At 46.4% G+C, this 18934-nt stretch overlaps 1 protein-coding gene across 1 annotated transcript in view; it reads right to left on the bottom strand.

Annotated features, from left to right (window-relative positions):
- Positions 1 to 418: 418 nt before the first annotated feature.
- The window catches only part of LEXM (lymphocyte expansion molecule), a 37680-nt gene continuing 19164 nt past the window's right edge, over positions 419 to 18934 (bottom strand). Inside the window, exons 5-9 of the mRNA XM_030205635.1 lie at positions 17767 to 17910; positions 13872 to 13994; positions 9952 to 10059; positions 6140 to 6270; positions 419 to 716 (exon numbers count right to left, since the gene is read on the bottom strand). Coding sequence (XP_030061495.1) covers positions 614 to 716; positions 6140 to 6270; positions 9952 to 10059; positions 13872 to 13994; positions 17767 to 17910 — 609 coding nt within the window. The 3' untranslated portion in view covers positions 419 to 613. The remainder of the gene's footprint in view (positions 717 to 6139; positions 6271 to 9951; positions 10060 to 13871; positions 13995 to 17766; positions 17911 to 18934) is intronic.

The raw sequence follows: 18934 nt of genomic DNA, 5'->3' as shown, positions 1-18934 counted from the left end.
CAAAGCCCCTTGCGCATCTTTGTTAGCAAGACATCAAAGGAGTGGGGCACCATTGGAAGCTTTTTGATGACATAGCGGTGTTTGTTATGTGGGCGACCTTATGTTACATAAAGGATTAAGCGGGTTAGAGATTTAATATTGGTAAGCACTTGTTGGAGTTTTTGCATAACGTTGGGATTGGAATGGGGTTGGGGTATAGGGAAGGGAAGGGTTGGAGGGAGGGAAGAGAAAGGGGGGGGAGAAAATGTATGGAACTACATGTTTAAGAAATGTTTCACTGTGATTTAACTGCTGTATTTGATGTTATTCCATCAATGAAATAGATTTAAACTTTAATCTTAAGGAGCCGAGTCGGCTCCTTCATTAGAATCAGCGTTTCAATCTTGAGCTTATTACAACAGATTATTGAAGCAACATGGTTCTCTTTATTCACTTCACTGACGGTCACGGGAGCTTTTCACTAAAAGTATGAGCTGTTTCTTGATTCTGAATGCACACCTGCTAGGTTAAGCTTAGGAGCCCATGAAAATAAAAGGTAGAATTGACACTTAAAGCCAGTCTGGTTGGTAGCAGCTGCTCGATCCTGCTTGTGGTGACCTGGCCACTGTCATTTTTAAGGGCTGCATATGGCTTCCGCTGTTGCATCTGACTGTTCATCTGGAGGAGCTAAAAACACCCGATCTGCCAGAGGGATGTTGGTAGGCCGGAGGCGTTCCCTTTGAAAGAGAAACAAAATATGACAAGTGAATTTTAAAATATTGGATGTAAAGCTAGGCTTCTATTTTTCCCCTAAATAAAATCTAGCATCTTCAGAATATCAGCAAAATTCATTTCTGGCTTGTGCCTAGTGGTTAGCGCAGCGGACTTTGATCCTGGGGAACTGGGTTCGATGCCCACTGCAGCTCCTTGTGACTCTGAGCAAGTCATTTAATCCTCCACTGCCCCAGGTACAAATAAGTATCTGCGTATTTTTATTTATTAGGTTTTATTTACCGCCTTTTTGAAGGAATTCACTCAATGCGGTGTACAGTAAGAATAGATCAAACATGAGCAATAGGCAATTACAGCAGTAGAAATATTCAACTAACAATACAAAGTATGACACAGAGGGGCATTTTCGAAAGAAACGTCTAAGTTGGAATTTGGACGCCTTTGTAAAACGTCCAAATTCGGGGGTGGGGAAAAGGTCATTTTCGGAAAAAGATGGACATCCATCTTTGTTTTCGAAAATACCATGGACATCCTTGGATTTTGACATCTTTGATTTTCGGCCATTTTCGAACGCAAAGACGTCCAAGTCTAAAACGTCTAAATTCAAGCCATTTGGACATGAGAGGAGCCAGCCCTTGTAGTACACTGGTCCCCTTGACATGCCAGGACAGTAATCAGGCACCCTAGGGGGGCACTGCAGTGGACTTCATAAAATGCTCCCCGGTACACAGCTCCCTTACCTTGTGTGCTGAGCCGCCCCCAAAAAACCCCAAAACCCACTACCCACAACTGTACACCACTACCTTAGCCCTTACGGGTGAAGGGGGCACCTATATATGGGTACAGAGGGTTTCTGGTGGGTTTTGGAGGGCTTGCTGTTTCCTCCACAAATGTAATGGGTAGGGGGGATTGGGCCTGTGTCCATCTGCCTGAAGTGCACTGCACCCACTAAAACTGCTCCAGGGACCTGCATGCACTGTCATAGACCTGAGTATGACATCTGAGGCTGGCAAGTAATATTTTTAAAGATGTTTTTTTTGAGGGTGGGAGGGGGTTAGTGACCATTGAAGGAGTAAAGGGAGGTGATCCCCGATTCCCTCCAGTAGCCATTTGGTCATTTTGGCCACCTTTTTGTGCCTTATTCGTAATAAAAACAAGTCCAAGTTTTAGTGCTGGACATCTTGCTTTTTTCCATTATGGCTCAAAGACGTCCAAGTCTTAGGAACGCCCAAGTCCCGCCTTGATCATGCCTCCGGTATACCCCCTTGTGATTTGGACGTCCTTGCGACGGACTTCTGCTAAAGTTGTCCAAAATCGGGTTTCGATTATACCGATTTGGGAAGTCTCTGAGAGGTGGATGTCCAAGTGCCGATTTATGTCACTTTTTGGACATCCATCTCTTTTTAAAATGAGCCTGATAGTATACTACTTACAATGTCAACACAGTACATAATAGAACATTTTAACTGATAGTGAAGGTTAAAGCAAAGATGGAACATATAGATGGGTAAAAAAGTAGGAAGAGTTAGAAAGTAAGGTGACTGATTTGAAGAAAGTTGCACATGAGGTCAGAGAGATGATTAAATATTATCTCAGCTACACTGGATATTTCTCTGTCCCAGGAGGGCTCACAATCTAAGTCTGTACCTGAGGCAATGGAGGGTTAAGTGACTTGCCCAAGATCACAAGGAACAGCAGTGGAATTTGAACTGGCCACCTCTGGATTTGTGCTCTAACCACTAGGCCACTCCTCCACAGAAAGGCAGTATATCAAACCCCATTCCCTTTCTCTTATTTGTACCTGTCTTTTGGTTTTGTCCTAATTCAGTAGATATCATAATTTATATTTTGAGAGGTAACTTCGACCCTCATGGTGCCTGATACACACCTACCTCATTCGACCACAATTTAACCTTGTATTTGTTATCAACCAACTTGGCGAACGCCATTACGGTATTATTATGTAAGCCACATTGAGCCTGCAAAAAGGTGGGAAAATGTGGGGTACAAATGCAACAAATAAAAACATAAAAATAACTTTTTATTAGGGTCACATTCCCAGTTTTTAAAGATTTCGTCAAACAAGCAAATAGAGTTGTAGGTTAGTATAAGCTGGTTCAGTTGTGTCGTAAAGAAATAATTATTCCTTAGGTTTTTTTTAGCAGCATTTAAGACATTTCTGGCAGAGTTTGGACTGAGCAGGTATGCCCCTGGTAAATATCAGCGCTTCCTACGGATGACCAAGGCAGGTGCCTACACGTATATGACTGAACATGTAACAGCCTGTAACTAATTCAAGATAGCCAACACAACTCTTCGGACCAGTCTATGGCTCTGGGGAATGGATATTGCTCTACCAGCCAGGAGAAGAGAGCCCACTCCCTGGAAGGAGGTGTCATCCCTTATCTTTGCCAGGTGGTATCAGAAGTGATTTTTAAATGGAGATACGTCAGGTGACCAAAACGGTGCAAATGAATATGCAAAAAGCTGACATGGCTGGTGAAGAGCCAAGATTGGTGGTGGAGATGAAAACGGTAATGGAATTCAAACATGCGTGGGATAAACACAAAGGAATCCTGTTTAGAAGGAATGGATCTGTGGAATGTTAACGGACATTGGGTGGCAACGCCGGTGTTTGGAGAATAAAACCGGTGCAGGGCGGACTTCTATGGTCTGTGCCCTGAGAAAGGCAGGGACAAATCAAACTCGGATATACATAAACTCATTTTACAGGGTATGTAATACTTTATATCTCGTTGGGCAGACTGGATGGACCGTTCAGGTCTTTATCTGCCGTCATTTACTATGTTGTGCTATGTTAAGTGTGGCTGCTACAATTAAGCAGAAAGCCTCACCTGACACAGCAGAAAGCTGAACATATAGAGGACATGTGTATGTGAACTCTTAAGGAGTGGCCTAGTGGTTAGGGTGGTGGACTTTGGTCCTGAGGAACTGAGTTGGATTCCCACTTCAGGCACAGGCAGCTCCTTGTGACTCTGGGCAAGTCACTTAACCCTCCATTGCCCCATGTAAGCCGCATTGAGCCTGCCATGAGTGGTAAAGCGCAGGGTACAAATGTAACCAAAAAAAAAAATTAGATTGTAAGCTGCCTAGATGGTGCGTCCATAAGGCAGGATACAAAATACTAATAAGCTTGAAACTTGCTTTGCACCTAATGCATTGTACCTTTAGCTGTTCATGCATTCACTGCAACATCTTAGTGCAAGATTGCAAATAGACCCCCATAATTCTTCATTGCTGAGAAGTACAAATCATGCAGGCAAAAGGCCTTCCTGCTATTTGGCTTTACACAGGGCTTAATATTTGGCTGTGTGCCTTACACCATCTTCTGGCTAATGCATCACTCGATGTCGCATTTAAGGTACTGTTGTTTAACATTCCCACAAATAAATGACTTCATCGCTGCGGCTGGAATATTTATTGGAAATATTTCATATGTCAGGCAGGCTGCTTGTACTTTATGGCCCTTATCTGCCTTCTTATTCTGTATAAAATATCGCCCTTTCACCCTAATCAAGATGGGTAACGTTGTCAGCTGAGTGCAGAGGAGGGGCGAGGCTCCTGCCTGGGAACCAGGCTACCCAGCCGTGATCCTGAGACTCACCTGGGATTTAAGCACTGTGGCTCATTGTCCAACCCCTCCTCCCCCCCCCCCCCCAATCCTGCCCATTTGCAGAGAGCTGCTGTCCTTGTTCTTTTCTCATGTTCCTTCCTGCACTCATTTTAACCCTTTATCTTTCTTCTTGAAGAATCCTGTACTACGTTTTTGGTTGTAATTTTGCCCTCACCATGTTATTTTTGGGAACGTCTTATCCGAGAGTCCTGCACAGTCCAATTATCACCCAATCAGTTTCCATGGATGCGAATTTGTTGGAAACGACATATGAAATGTCAGTGATATTGCCCATGTCTTTCCATGTTGTTGGCAAATGAAAGCTAACGGAAATGTTGTGTTTTTACTTGTGCCATCAACAGTATACACTCTTTCCCAAGAGAGCGAGCATGCGTGAACCATCGCACCAGGGGCATAGCCAGACCTCGGCGGGAGGGGGGGGGCAGAGCCCAAAGCGGGGAGCACATTAGCCCACCGCTTCCGACCTCCACCCCCCCCCGCCGTCACTTCCAGAGCCGCCAGGTACCTTTCCTGATGGGGGTCCCCAACCCCTGCCAGCTGAAGCGTTAATCTGTCCCGCGCTGCTGGTCTCGCACTTGCTTCCTCTCCTGTTTACAGTCAAGCCGTGCATGTTCTCGTTTTAATGAAACTGAGCATTTGCCACCCACCAGCACATGCTTCACCAACCCTGAAAAGCAGGCCATTAGCTCTTTTCTTTGGGCAGATCTGAAAGGTCTGTACTGGATCAGTGAAATATTCCCACCTTCCACTAGCCTTGGGGAATCATAGTTCGGGTAACTGGAACAGGGTCAGGGTCCCCTCTCCTTTCTTTTCCATTATCTTTTCTTTTGTTAGGGTACGCTGTCACCTTCTCAGATTTCTGGCACATCAATTCAGTCAAATGTAAGGGTCAAGGTATGAGTCACACATATGATATATCACCTTTCTGTGGTACAACCAAAGCCCTTTACATACTATATACATCAGACAGGACTCTTTTGTAGCCCTATTTGGGACGCGGAAGGCCAGAACTGCTCATGTGACAGAAGCCACCTTTGCCACTTCTCACCACTTCTTACTATATTTTGTAGGATAGCTTTGAGTATACAGGTCTTCCATGAGAGGGTGTCCGAAACCAAATCTGCAGCCAAAATTTGCAGCTTGGTTTTGGCTTCAGCCCCTGAATGGGAAGAGCCCCTGCTCCCTCTCTCTTCTACTTCCCCTCCCCACAAACCGAAGGACCAACTTCCTCCCTTCCCCCCTCCAAACAGAAGAAGCCCTCCTCCTGGACTCATCCGAAGCCCCCTCCCCCCAGGCCTCTTGTATCACCCTGGTGGTCTAGTGGCTTGTAGGGTCAGGAATGATCCTCAGTCACTTCTGCCCATGTTGTGTCTGCAGTCAAAATGGCCGCCATGACCTCCAGCGGAGATGACATGGACAGGAGTGACTGGAGATTACTCCTGCCCCTACAAGCCACTAGACCACCAGGCTGGTACGGTAGGCTCAGGAGGGAGGGGCTACAGGTGGGTCTGGGAGGGCAGCTTCTTCTGTCTGTTGGAAAGGGAGGGAGGAATTTGAGTTCCTTCGGTTCCAGGAGGGGGGAGGGGGAAGGAGAAGAGCCTCAGGGCACAGGACCAAAAGTTTTGTTTTCAGCCGAAAATGCAGTTGTATTTTCAACTGAAACCGAAACAAGGCCAAATGCGCTGAAGCCAAAACTGAAATTCAGTTGGCCTCTATCTTCCATAAATATCCAGTTACTAACATTTCTGAGAATATAAGTGACATGTGACTTACTGCCAGGACTTGTCCTGTTTTAGGTTGCTCAGATAACGCCCAGCCTTAGACATAAATACAGCCTTACAGCATGTGCCTGATTTATGCGTCATTGGCTTGGCAATATTGTAACGACCGACTCCAACTGGATTCTGAAATCAAAAAAGTTTTCAGTAATTAGCACTCTGTCTTTGTTTGAAGGAAACAATTAACCGAAAGAGTAGCTCAGGGCCAGCCTAAGGACATAAAGGGCCAGTGTATAAGTGGAGGTCTGCATTGATCCACCACTTGCGTGTGTAAATAGACAGAATACCAGCCCTTTGGCGGGTAAGTGTATACTCATGTAAGTGGTAGCAAATCGACTAAGTGTTATTCTGTAAAGACGCATGTAAATGGCACAGAGTGTAAATGCAAGGGGGGGTATTCAAATGGACATGTAGTGGACAGGACCCTGACGCAGCTGATGCGAAACATGCTGCAAGTTGGCCAGCGGTCACACTGCCTGGAAATGATAAGCTAAATAGCAAATTGCTTCATTTTTACAATACAAAGAAAGAAGTTTTTGCAAAAAATAAATAAATAAATTCTGAGCATTCATATCTGTTATTTAATTAGCAGCTTAAGTAAAATAGTTAAAATTAAAAAACTTTAAGTCATTATAGACCAGTGAGGAGGCAAGGCGAGCTAAGAGTTTTTTCTGGCTCTTATGAAAGAAATCTCCACTGAGGTCTAGGACTCTCTACACTGTAAACTGCTCTCCAGTGCATTTAAAATGTATAAACTGATGGGACTACTACTACTTAACATTTCTAGAGCGCTACTAGGGTTACGCAGCGCTGTACAAAATAAACAAAGAAGGACGGTCCCTGCTCAAAGGAGCTTACAATCTAAAGAACGAAATGTCAAGTTGGGGCAGTGTAGATTTCTTGGGTAGAGGTGTAGAGGTTAGGTGCCGAAGGCGACATTGAAGAGGTGGGCTTTAAGCAGAGATTTGAAGATGGGCAGGGAGGGGGCCTGGCGTATGGGCTCGGGGAGTTTGTTCCACGCGTGGGGTGAGGCGAGGCAGAAAGGGCGGAGCCTGGAGTTGGCGGTGGTGGAGAAGGGTACTGAGAGGAGGGATTTGTCTTGAGAGCGGAGGTTACGGGTAGGAACGTAAGGGGAGATGAGGGTTGAGAGGTAAGGAGGGGCTGCAGATCGAGTACATTTGTAGGTTAGTAGCAGAAGCTTGAATTGAATGCGGTACCTGATCGGAAGCCAATGAAGTGACTTGAGGAGAGGGGTCATTTGAGTTGCACTAAAAAAAAAAAAAAAAAAGCAGGGTTGTGCATTTGGGTTGTAGAAACCCCAGGGAACTGTACAGTTGAGGGGGACAAAGAAAAAGAACGTTTGTGCATGAAAGAGGAGCATCCTGTGTGATCATATATAATAATGTTAAGGTGACCAAACAAGTAGAAAAGGTGATGGTGAAAGCTAGAAGGATGCTAGGGTGTGCAGGGAGAGAAATGCAGTGGCGTTCCTGGGGGGGCTGACACCCGGGGTGGATCGCCGATGCGCCCCGCCCCCCCGGGTGCAGCGCCCCCCCCCCCCGGTGCAGCGTGACACCCCACCCTCCACCCCAGCAAAAGAACCCCCCCTGGGTGCACGCCACTGGGGGGGGTGCCGCGCGCCGGTCAGCTTCCTTCGTTGCCATGCTCCCTCTGCCCCGGAACAGGAAGTAACCTGTTCCGGGGCAGAGGGAGCATAGAAACGAAGGAAGCTGACCGTCGCGCGGCATGCACCCGGGGCGGACCGCCCCCACCGTCCCCCCCTTGGTACGCCAGTGGATGAATGGCCAATAGGAAAAAGGAGGTGATGATGCCCCTGTATAAGGCTCTGGTGAGACCTCATTTATAATATTGTGAACAATCCTGGAGACCACGCCTTCAAAAAGATGTAAACAGGATGGAGTTGGTCCAGAGGGTGGCTACTTAAATGGTCTTCGTCATAGGGACATAACTAAAGATCTCAATGTATATAGTTTGAAAGAAAGGCAGGAGAGGGGAGATATGACAGACATTTAAATACTTCTGTGGAATAAATGCATAGGAGGCAAGTCTCTTTCAATCGAAAAGGAAGATCTGGAATGGGATCTTGCCAGGTACTTGTAACCTGGATTAGCCACTGTTGGAAACAGGATGCTGGGCTTGATAGGCCTTCGGTCTGTCCCAGTATGGCAACACTTATGTACTTGTGATTCATTCTGAATAGAATCTTGCTACTCTTTGGGGTTCTACATAGAATGTTGCTACACTTTGAAATTCTGCATGGAATCTTGTTATTCTTTAGAATTCTAGAATCTTGCTACTCTTTGGGGTTCTACATAGAATGTTGCTACTATTTAGGTTTCAGCCAGGTACTTGTGACCTGGATTGGCCACTGTTGGAAACAGGATGCTGGGCTTGATGGACCTTCAGTCTGTCCCAGTATGGTAATACTTACGTACTTTTGAGCGGGCATAGGGTGAAGGTTAAAGGGGATAAACTCAAGGAGATAGACTCAGAAGTAACCTGAGGAAATACTTCTTCACAGAAAGGGTGGTGAATCCATGGAACAGCGTCCCAGAGGAGGTGATGGAGGAGACAAAAAAGTATGTCTGAATTCAAAAAAGCTTTGGATAAGTATATAGGATCTCAAAGGGAGAGGAAGGGATAGTAGGTGGCATGGATAGGCAGACTGGTTAGGTCATGTGCTCTTTATCTGCCTTCAGTTTTCTCTATTTCTATAGCAGAGGTTGGTTCCAGTTTGAGCTGCGAGCCCAAATAATGCATTCTGCTCTTCAAACAAACCACCGGCCTTTAATCAGCACACTGAAAGGTCAGAGTCTGGTACATTTTAAGTACAAAATTTTACACATTGGAAAAAAGAGGTCCATGTAGGCAGCATCCCCAGGCAGCTAAAATTCCCCCAAACTTGGAAGAGCTGTATCTGTGCTTTCCAGACTAAAATAAAGCTAATTCAGATGGGGGCTGCAGACAGGAGCGACTGTCAGACTTGGTGAGGGACCAGATTAAGTTGTAGAAATCATTGCTATATATTTGCTCCTCCAACATTCCAATGTGTCTCACTGGGATCGTAACCACCTGCTGACATCACTCCTCCAACGTTCTCCGTCCCCCCTCCCTCCCAGTTCCATGGGACCCTGGAACTGGGAGGGAGGGAGGGGGACACTGGAACTCGGAGGGGGGAGAGAGGTGGAGGGGGGGCCTGGAACTCGGAGGGAGGTGGAGGGGGCAGTGGAGAGATGCTGCACATGGATGGATGAAGGGGGCAGGGCACAGAGGACGTTGCCTGCATATGGATGACTGCAGGGGAGAGAGCATAATGCAGGGGAGGGAGGGGACCCTGAAACTCGGAGGGAGGCAGGGAGGGGGCGACCCTGGAACTCAGAGGCAGGGAGGGGGCGACCCTGGAACTCAGAGGCAGGGAGGGGACGACCCTGGAACTCAGAGGGAGGGAGGGGGGAGGACCCTGGAACTCGGAGGGAGGGGGGACAACCCTGGAACTCTGAGGGTGGAAGGGTGGGGGGACCCTGGCACACACTCTCATGTCATGCTCACACACACACTCTCTCACAGACACACTCACACCCAGTCTCTCTCTCTGTCACACACACACACTCACACATTCACCCTCTGTCACACAGTCACTCTCCCAAACACTCTCCCAAACACTCCGAGGAAAACCTTGCTAGCGCCCGTTTCATTTGTGTCAGAAACGGGCCTTTTTTACTAGTATATATATATATATATATATATATATATATATATATATATATATATATATACTTGACTCACATCATTTGGAAAGTACAGGCTGCGCTTAGCGGATGAGCAGAAGGGCAATATGTTTTGTTTCTTATCAGCAGAAAGGCATCTTATATCGTATGCAGCTGGTCCTGGGCCCTGCAAGAAAAAAAAACCGAAAGTAGTATAGTTTACTGAACAATAAACAAAAAACATTAGTCTCCAGTCAAGTCTTTGAGCCAAGTTTGCACATAGTTGAAAGCTGAAAAAGAAATCCCTCCTTTATAGGTTATTTCCTTGAGTGATGTCCCAGAGCGGACGTGACTCTTTAAAGGAGACAAGGAGGGAAAAGAGTCTGGGAGGGGCTGCAAGGTTTTCTTTTTTACTCCTGAAGATGGTCAGCTGGAAGGAGACCAGTATTGGTGGGGGAATAATCAAACCTCTTCCCCACCGCCAACTTCTGCTATGGGACCTACAGAAAGAAAAACCAAAGGAGTAGGGTGTCCGATGGTACTTCCAACCCAACAAATAGAAGAGAAGTAGTCAAATCCATTCCAATGTAGTGAAGAGTTTATTGCAGTAAAAACACCTCTACGACCTTTTGCGGAAGATAGACTTCACTCCACAGCATTGTATCACTATCGGCAGTCTTTTACAAGACATAAGTGCCTAGTTTACGCACTGAGAACCCTATTGAGTTTTGTTTATCATCAGATAATTGGATGCCATACAATCACAGACTCCTGACGCAGGCGGAAACGCTGAAATATTTATTTATTTATTTATTTGTTGCATTTGTATCCCACATTTTCCCACCTATTTGCAGGCTCAATGTGGCTTACAATTTTCCGTCATGACTTATGCCATTTCAGAGTACAGATACAATTGGTAATATTTATAAAAACATGGAAGTTGTAATGAACAATCAGGTAAAAAAGGGGAAAGCATACAATTGGTATCATATATTGAACATGGATTACATAATATGGCACTGTGTTGCGTCTTATGCAGTAAACTCATCACTGGATTGGATTTGATTAGACCACTTCTCTTTTATTCATTGGGTTGGAGGTGCCATCAGACACCCTACTCCTTTGATTTTCCTTGTGACTTTCCGTAATGGTGTCCTGGTTCCTCCACCTTGGTTGTGGTTCCCATAGGACCTACAGAGAAATGAAAGGAGGGGTGCTTGTTTGGGCTTTTCCGACATTCTTCACCCTTTAGGCAAAGAGAAGGCAAGTTTACAATGGGTCACCTATGTAGCAACCCACTCAAAAACAGGAAAAGGCAACTAAGGAGAAATTAACATAGTAACATAGTAGATGATGGCAGGAAAAGACCTGCACGGTCCATCTAGTCTGCCCACAAGATAAACTCATATGTGCTACTTCTTGTGTATACCTTACAGGACACAGACCGTAGAAGTCTTGCCCAGAACTAGCCCCACCACCCAAACACCAGCCCCTTACCTGCTAATTTGCTTTCCTTTAGTCCCTCCGGACCGGCCCAGAATGTGACTGATGGGTTGTGCGTGCCTTAGTGTCTGGAGGGACACTAAGGAAAAATCCATTTCTGCCTAAACACAAAGAGTGCTGTGTGGTCCCGGCAATTAGCTATTAATGTCACACCCAACACTAAAAAATAGGTGGAGAAGACTGCAGAACGGGAGCTTCAAACTATGCAACAACTGCATTCATTATACACTCATATAATCATTGGTCATAAAAAGCTCTATCACGCAAAAGGGTCAAAATCTTCGATTGTGGATGAACTAAAAACAAAAATGCAAAAACCAGAATGGCAAATTGCACGGATCGAAACAGCATTCAGCTCAGAAGTAAAGAGTAAAATACAGTCTATCCAACAGCAGTGGTGTACCAAGGGGGGTGCCGTGGTGCTCGCCTGTTGCCCTGTCTCCGAGTTCGCAATTCGTAACCTGTTCCGGGGCAGACTCAGAGGGAGCAGTGAACACATGTGAATTGTGAACTCGGAGACAGGGCAACAGGCGCGTGCCACGGCACCCCCCCCCCCAGCGGTGTGCACCCGGGGGGGGGGTGTCATTTTGCCGGGGGGGGGGGGGGGGGGGTCGCATCAGCGATCCGCCCCTGGTGTCAGCTAGGGTCAGAACGCCACTGTCCAACAGTCAATGTTTCCAAATTTCCAGCATATATGGGAAAGGAAGGATGGGATTTCATATAACATAACATAATGACACTTATATCCCACGCATACCATTTCTGGTTCAGTATGGCTTACAATACAAGAAGCTGAGCATACCCAGGACCATTACAGCATTATAGCTTAAAATCCATTAAAATTAAGATCCAAAAAACGTTCATGTTACGAAATTTACCATAGTCTAGCTGTAATGTAATCATACATGGAAGATCATTCCAGTAACTTGCTGCCTGATAGGCAAATGTTGCAGAGAAAAAAAAACATCTTATAAACCATTCTCTTAGGATCAGGAACTCGCTTGAAGCAGGTTTAGAGTTTCTAGCTGACAAACAAATCAATGATGACGTATAACTTGGAGCTAAGCCACGTAATATCAAAACCACCAATGAACATATTTTTAAAATAATATGTGGTTGTGCAGGCAACCAATACAATTGCGTCAGACGGGGGCGCAGCCCTCTCAAATCTCAAGCACTTAAAGATCAAACGAGCAGCGGTGTTTAATAACGCCTGAACCTTCTTTATGATAACCTCCTTACATCCCAGAAAAACAATGTTACGATAGTCCAGATGAGCTAAAACTATAGTTGGAGCAATCAATCTAAAAAATATTAGGGGAGAAATTGTGTCTATTTCTTCTTAACCTGTATGTGTGGCTCAAACGTAAGGTTTCTATCAAATATCACACCCTTATGAGACTCCCCCCTCCATTATTAGTTAATATAAGAACGATCACTACAGAGGGGCGTATTACTCTAATTATTTCCTCTACTTCAGTTTAATTTGGAATTGTTGACATTATAAGTAGAGAAGAGCTACATATAGTTGACAGGTATCCTAGAAATACGCAATGGATTTTCTCCAAGTCCATTTTAGTAATGGTCTATGGACTTTTCCTTTAGGCAGTGGCGTACCAAGGGTGGGGACGGTGGGTGCGGTCCGCCCTGGGTGCACGCTGCTGGGGGGGAGGTGCCGCGCGCCTGTCGGCTCCGCTCGTTCCTTGCTCCCTCTGCCCCGGAACAGGTCCTGTTCCGGGGCAGAGGGAGCATGGAACGAGCGAAGCCGACAGGCGCGCGACACCCCCCCCCCAGTAGGTAAAAATGCACCAGGGGGTGTCCTTTCGCCAGGGGGGGTTGCGCTGCACCCGGGGGGGGGGGGCGCATCGGCGATCCGCCCCGGGTGTCAGCCACCCTAGGAACGACACTGCCTTTAGGAAGCCATCCAAACCTTTTTTAAACCCCGCTAAGCTACTTACTTTTACTACATTCTCTGGCAACGAATTCCAGAGTTTAATTACACATTGAGTGAAGAAACGTTTTCTCCAATTCGTTTTAAATTTACTACTTTGTAGCTTCATTGCGTGCCCCCTAGTACTTTGGAAAGAGTAAACAATGGCAGACACTTGTGTATTTACCAACATTCTTATAGGTATTTTACAAAAGGCTCCTCATTCGGAAGAGCCTTTTGTACAATACCAGTGGAATTTTGAGCATCCCAACTTTAATGTTCCAATCCCTTCCTCAGTGTTCTTTGCATAAAGGACCTTCAAGTTTTACAACTGTTCACGTGTCTTTCTGAAACATTGCACAGAACACAGACCGAACAGCTTTCATTTAAACCAGGTGAAAAAGAAACATTCTCATTAATTTTCAGGAAAACACACACTTTTCTTATTTAGATTTTTTTTTTATCACGTGAAATAGTAAAGACATTTTTATTGCTACAAGAGGAGAAAGGAAAGGAATGCATAAGGTGCAACCTCGCATTGGCTGTTAGAAAAACTGATACATTACCTCAGATCGAAATCGCTGCTCCCGAGAAGCCTTTGAAAACTTCCCATGGACACTTTTGCGCTTGCTTTTCATTTCATCGTTAAAATCTTTGAATGCATATGGACCAGAATCAGTCAACTGTTTCTGAAGATGACAGGTTATGAAACATTTTAGCTTCAGTTCAATAGAACAGAAAGGTTTAGCAAATGGTACATTTAAATCAGGAGCTTATATTCTGTCTTCTCGATCAAAAGGTCATACAAAGCGGGTTACAGTTTAGCCATAACTAAAACTGAAATATTTAAAATAAAACTATCATCAATGAAAATACATTAAAGTGCAAAATTAAAATACATTTAACAATTCATAACTTCTACACCTCTCCCTCTACCAAAAGTAAAATCAGTGACATGGCTGAAACTAAAATACTTTTCAACAGCATTTTGAAAGCCAAATCACGTTAGCTTAATGAGTCAGGATCAACACTCTGGAATTTCAAATACTCTGGTACGGGCCTTAATTCATCTGGCAGCTGATTCCAAATACCTGCACTGGCCCCTGCATTTTTACCAAGCTAAATTCTATGGGTCCTTGAATAGCCATGTGAACGTAAGAATGGCCATACTGGGCCAGACCAAAGGTGCATCTAACCCACTATGCTACTTCCAACAGTGGCCGATCTAGGTCACAAGTACCTGGCAGAATCCCAATGAGTAGCAATATTCCACGCTACCAGTCCCAGGGATAAGCAATGGCTTTCCCCAGGTCCACCTTAATAAAAGTTTATGGACTTTTCCTCAAGGAACGTGTCCAAACTTTTTTTAAACCCAATTATCCTAACCACTTTAACAAGTTCCAAAGCTTAACTATTCATAGAGTGAAAATATATTTTCTTCTATTTGTTTTAAACATATCGCCATGTACCTTCATGGAGTGTTCCCTAGTTTTTCTACTTTTTGAAGGAGTAAGCAATTGATTCTTGTTGCCTGTTCTACTCTACTCAGGATTCTGTAGACAATCAATGTAGTTGGCTTGAAGGCAGTTCACATCCAGGAACATATTTCTTTATCTTTCCCCTAAAATATGGAGGGCCTCTCTCATGATATCTCTGTAAGTCCCTTCCAGCTCCACCGGACTGTGTGGAAGTCTGTGTGGAAGTCCGTTCTGTGGATAAATCTCTCTTGTCTGTCCCCTTCTCCTCTACTGCTAATTCCAGACTCCGTTCCTTTTATCTCACTGCACCTCACGTCTGGAATAGACTTCCCAAGCTTGTACGTCTAGCCCCGTCTTTGGCCGTTTTCAAATCCAGGCTAAAAGCCCACCTCTTTAACGTTGCTTTTGACTCCTAACCACTACTCACTTGCCCTGTACCCTTTTATCCCCACCTCTCTTTAATTCCCTTACCTCTTAGTTGTTCTGTTTGTCCTATTTAGATTGTGAGCTCTTTGAGCAGGGACTGTCTTTTCATGTATGGTGTACAGCGCTGCGTATGCCTTGTAGCCAGAAAAATAAAATCCCCGCGCCCCCCCCCCCCTCTCAATGGCATGAAGCTGTACCAGCTCCTGCAGCACTGAGACATTGATATACTGAAACACGGCAGTTAGAGAACTGTTTCTTTCAAACTACTTCTCTCCTCTTCCTTACTCTCCAGGTTGTAGACACAGACAGACCCACAGAGGCACTGGAAATGATTTCATGCGGCATGCTAGCACATATCCCCTCCCCATGACTGCTGTCACATCAGGGGCGTAGCCAGACTACAGTGGGAGGGGGGTCCAGAGTTCGAGGTGAAGGGGCACATTTTAGCCCCCCCCCCCCCGGCGCCGCCAACCCCCCCTGCCATTTTGACACCCCTCCCGCCGCCACCCGCCGCCACCACCACCTTTGACCCCCCCCCCCAGGCGCCAACCCTTTCGACCCCGCTTCCCGCCGACACCAACCCTCCCCGTCGCCACCGTCGCCGTCGGGTACCTTTGCTGGCAGGGGTCCCCAACCCCCGCCAGCCAAAGTCCTCTTCTCCGCGTTGCTGATCTGCAAGGCTTCTGTTTCTGAGAGTCTGGTGCAGGACGTCAGACTCACAGAAACCGACCACATAGTCTGCCACTGGTTGTTATGTGTTCTGTCAACTAGTGGCGGAGAAGCACAGCAACATCTGTTCCACGGGATAGCGGCAACCTACAGTTAAGCTGTAAAATCCAGCCTTTTTAATTCAATGACAGCGCCATCTGTTGGTTGTAAATATTATCATGTTTATTTTCATTTTCTTATTCTTTCCAAACCTGAAGAGGGGCCGATTGAATAAGCTGCACTCTCCTTTAGCGTGGTGCTTTTCTTTTGATTTTTCCGATGCAGTAAGGGGTTTAGCATGCAAAAATCCGACGGTGAAACCATCACACTACAGGATAGTACATTTGGAATGCTGACCCACCAAACTGGGAATTTGTTCCCAATGTAAAAAAAAAACAACCAAAAACAAACTGCTGAATTTTACCAAGGTTTCCCCCCCCCCCCCACCCCCTTTTCCCTTTACACAGAAATGTTACTTCAGCCTTGGTCTGAAAATCCTACGTGGGATCTTCAGGATCATTTGAGGTGTGGAGGAGTGGCCTAGTGGTTAGGGTGGTGGACTTTGGTGGCGGACTTTGGTCCTGAGGAACTGAGTTCGATTCCCACTTCAGGCACAGGCAGCTCCTTGTGACTCTGGGCAAGTCATTTAACTCTCCATTGTCCCATGTAAGCCACATTGAGCCTGCCATGAGTGGGAAAGCACGGGGTACAAATGTAACAATAACAAAAATAAAATAGATACTATTGGAGATTCTACATGGAATGTTGCTATTCCACCAGCAACATTCCATGTAGAAGGCTGCGCAGGCTTCTGTTTCTGTGAGTCTAACGTCCTGCACGTCAGACTCACAGAAGCAGAAGCCTGCGCGGTCACATTGGTGATCTGCAAGGGCTGACTTCTAGCAACATTCCATGTATAATCTCAAATAGTAGCAACAGTGGAGGAGTGGCCTAGTGGTTAGGGTGGTGGACTTTGGTCCTGGGGAACTGAGGAACTGAGTTTGATTCCCACTTCAGGCACAGGAAGCTCCTTGTGACTCTGGGCAAGTCACTTAACCCTCCATTGCCCCATGTAAGCCGCATTAAGCAGTGTTTCACTTCATGGCCCAGGTCAGCCCAGTAGCCACCTCCACACTGAGGCTACCTGTTCCAGGGCACTCCTAATCAGAGTACCCCAGTCCAGACACCCCTGGTCCAGCAGCCTGCATAGGTGCATAGGGAGGCCCAGAGAGCCTTTGCACTGCTAGACCCTCCCCCCCCCCCCCCCCCCCCAGTGGGATGGTATCCAGCTGCATCTTTCTCTCACCTCCATCTTGGAAAACAGCAACACCTGACTCCTAGAGATGTGTCAGGTTGCATCACTAGACGTTGGTCTGTCAAACAAGGCAATGCTTTCCATAAGCCAAGCTCTGAATGCTTTTCCCCACTTTCTTAGTCTTCTACCCTCTCCCCCCACCCCCCAATAACTATGGCCTTGCCCAATAAACCTGAAGCTCCTGCTGGCCAAAGTGTGATATGGACGGCCGATGTCCCCTCCTACCCTTTGAGGCCAGCAATTCTGTGTCAACCAGGCACCCTGTTTGCAAACAGCAACACTGAGAGTGAAATTCATTTTGTAATAAAATCTGACCTGAATTAAACATATCCCACTTATAGAAATATGTTTTGGGACCTCGTCACCAGGGGTGGGGTCTACGCATTTAGTAGGGCTCTGCTGTACTATTACCAATAAAAAGCCTGTGTACGAATCAGGCACTGCAGCTGCTGTACCCTAAAGGAGCACGGAAGAAAACAGGAAGGGAAAATGCAATGGGATTAATTCTAGTATAAATAGAATACATCTACATACTGGTGCAGCAAGATAGCCATGCAAAATAGGCTTGGACCTGTCTTCTGTGAAAGTTTCATATGGACCTCGCTTGCTGACAACTCGATTCAAGAACTCGGTCAGCAAATCCTTTAGATTATAAGTACCTGGTCCCAAACTGTCGTCCTAGAATCACAAAAGAGGAAATAAGAGAAGACAGCAGTACAGTCACACAGCTTCAGTGAAACAAAAGGGGAGGGCCAGGGGGGGCGTACCTACCAGGGGCGTAGCTAGGTGGGGCCACGGGGGCATGGGCCCCCACAGATTTAGCCCTGGCCCCCTCCACTCTCGATTCCCCCCCAATGATGACAATCCTCCCCGCCATCGCCAGGTACCTTTGATGGATCCCCGCCAGCCGAAGTCTTCTTCAGCGCCGGTCTCCGGCGCGTTCGCTGATCTGTGCTGTAAGTGCTGACTGACGTCCTGCACGTTCCTTTAACTACTACTACTACTACTACTACTATTTAACATTTCTAAAGCGCTACTAGGGTTACGCAGCGCTGTACAGTTTAACATAGAAGGACAGTCCCTGCTCAAAGAGCTTACAATCTAAAGGACAAGTGTACAGTCAATCAAGAAGGGGCGATACTGAGCATGCATGTGCAGGACATCAGTCAGGACTCACAGCACAGATCAGCGAATGCGCCGGAGATCGGTGCTGAAGAAGACTTCAGCTGGTGGGGGTTGGAACCCTCGCCAGCAAAGGTACCTGGCAGCGGGGGAGGGTCGTCGAAAGTGGCAGGGGAGGGTCGGCGGTGAGGAGGGGTCAGCGGCTGGGGGAGGCAGGTTAAAATGTGCCCCCCCCCGCACCTTGGGCTCTGGACCCCCCCCTCCCGCTTAGGTCTGGCTACGCCCCTGGTACCTACCATTGATCGAGCCCAGCAAAACGTCCAGGGCCACCCACTGGTAGGGGCCACTATGGAAATGTTCTTGTTTTTTAAAATCAGCTGCAGAGTGGCGGGAATTTGTTTCTTCATCCCGGGTGCTTTGCCTGCCCTCTATCATCTCAGACAGCCAGCATAAACCTCCTTGGCCAGCACCATAAGGCTGTTAAAATCAAAGAGTATGACATGGAAAATATTTGCTTTCCAATTTCAACTCCTGCACGGTGCTGTCAGCCAGAGCTGACAGAGGACAGGCAGAGCAGTAG

Source organism: Microcaecilia unicolor, chromosome 6 (assembly GCF_901765095.1).
Source record: "Microcaecilia unicolor chromosome 6, aMicUni1.1, whole genome shotgun sequence".
NCBI classification, from domain to species: domain Eukaryota; kingdom Metazoa; phylum Chordata; class Amphibia; order Gymnophiona; family Siphonopidae; genus Microcaecilia; species Microcaecilia unicolor.
The sequence above is the reverse complement of the archived record's forward strand: the minus strand, read 5'-3'. Positions and strand labels throughout refer to the sequence as shown.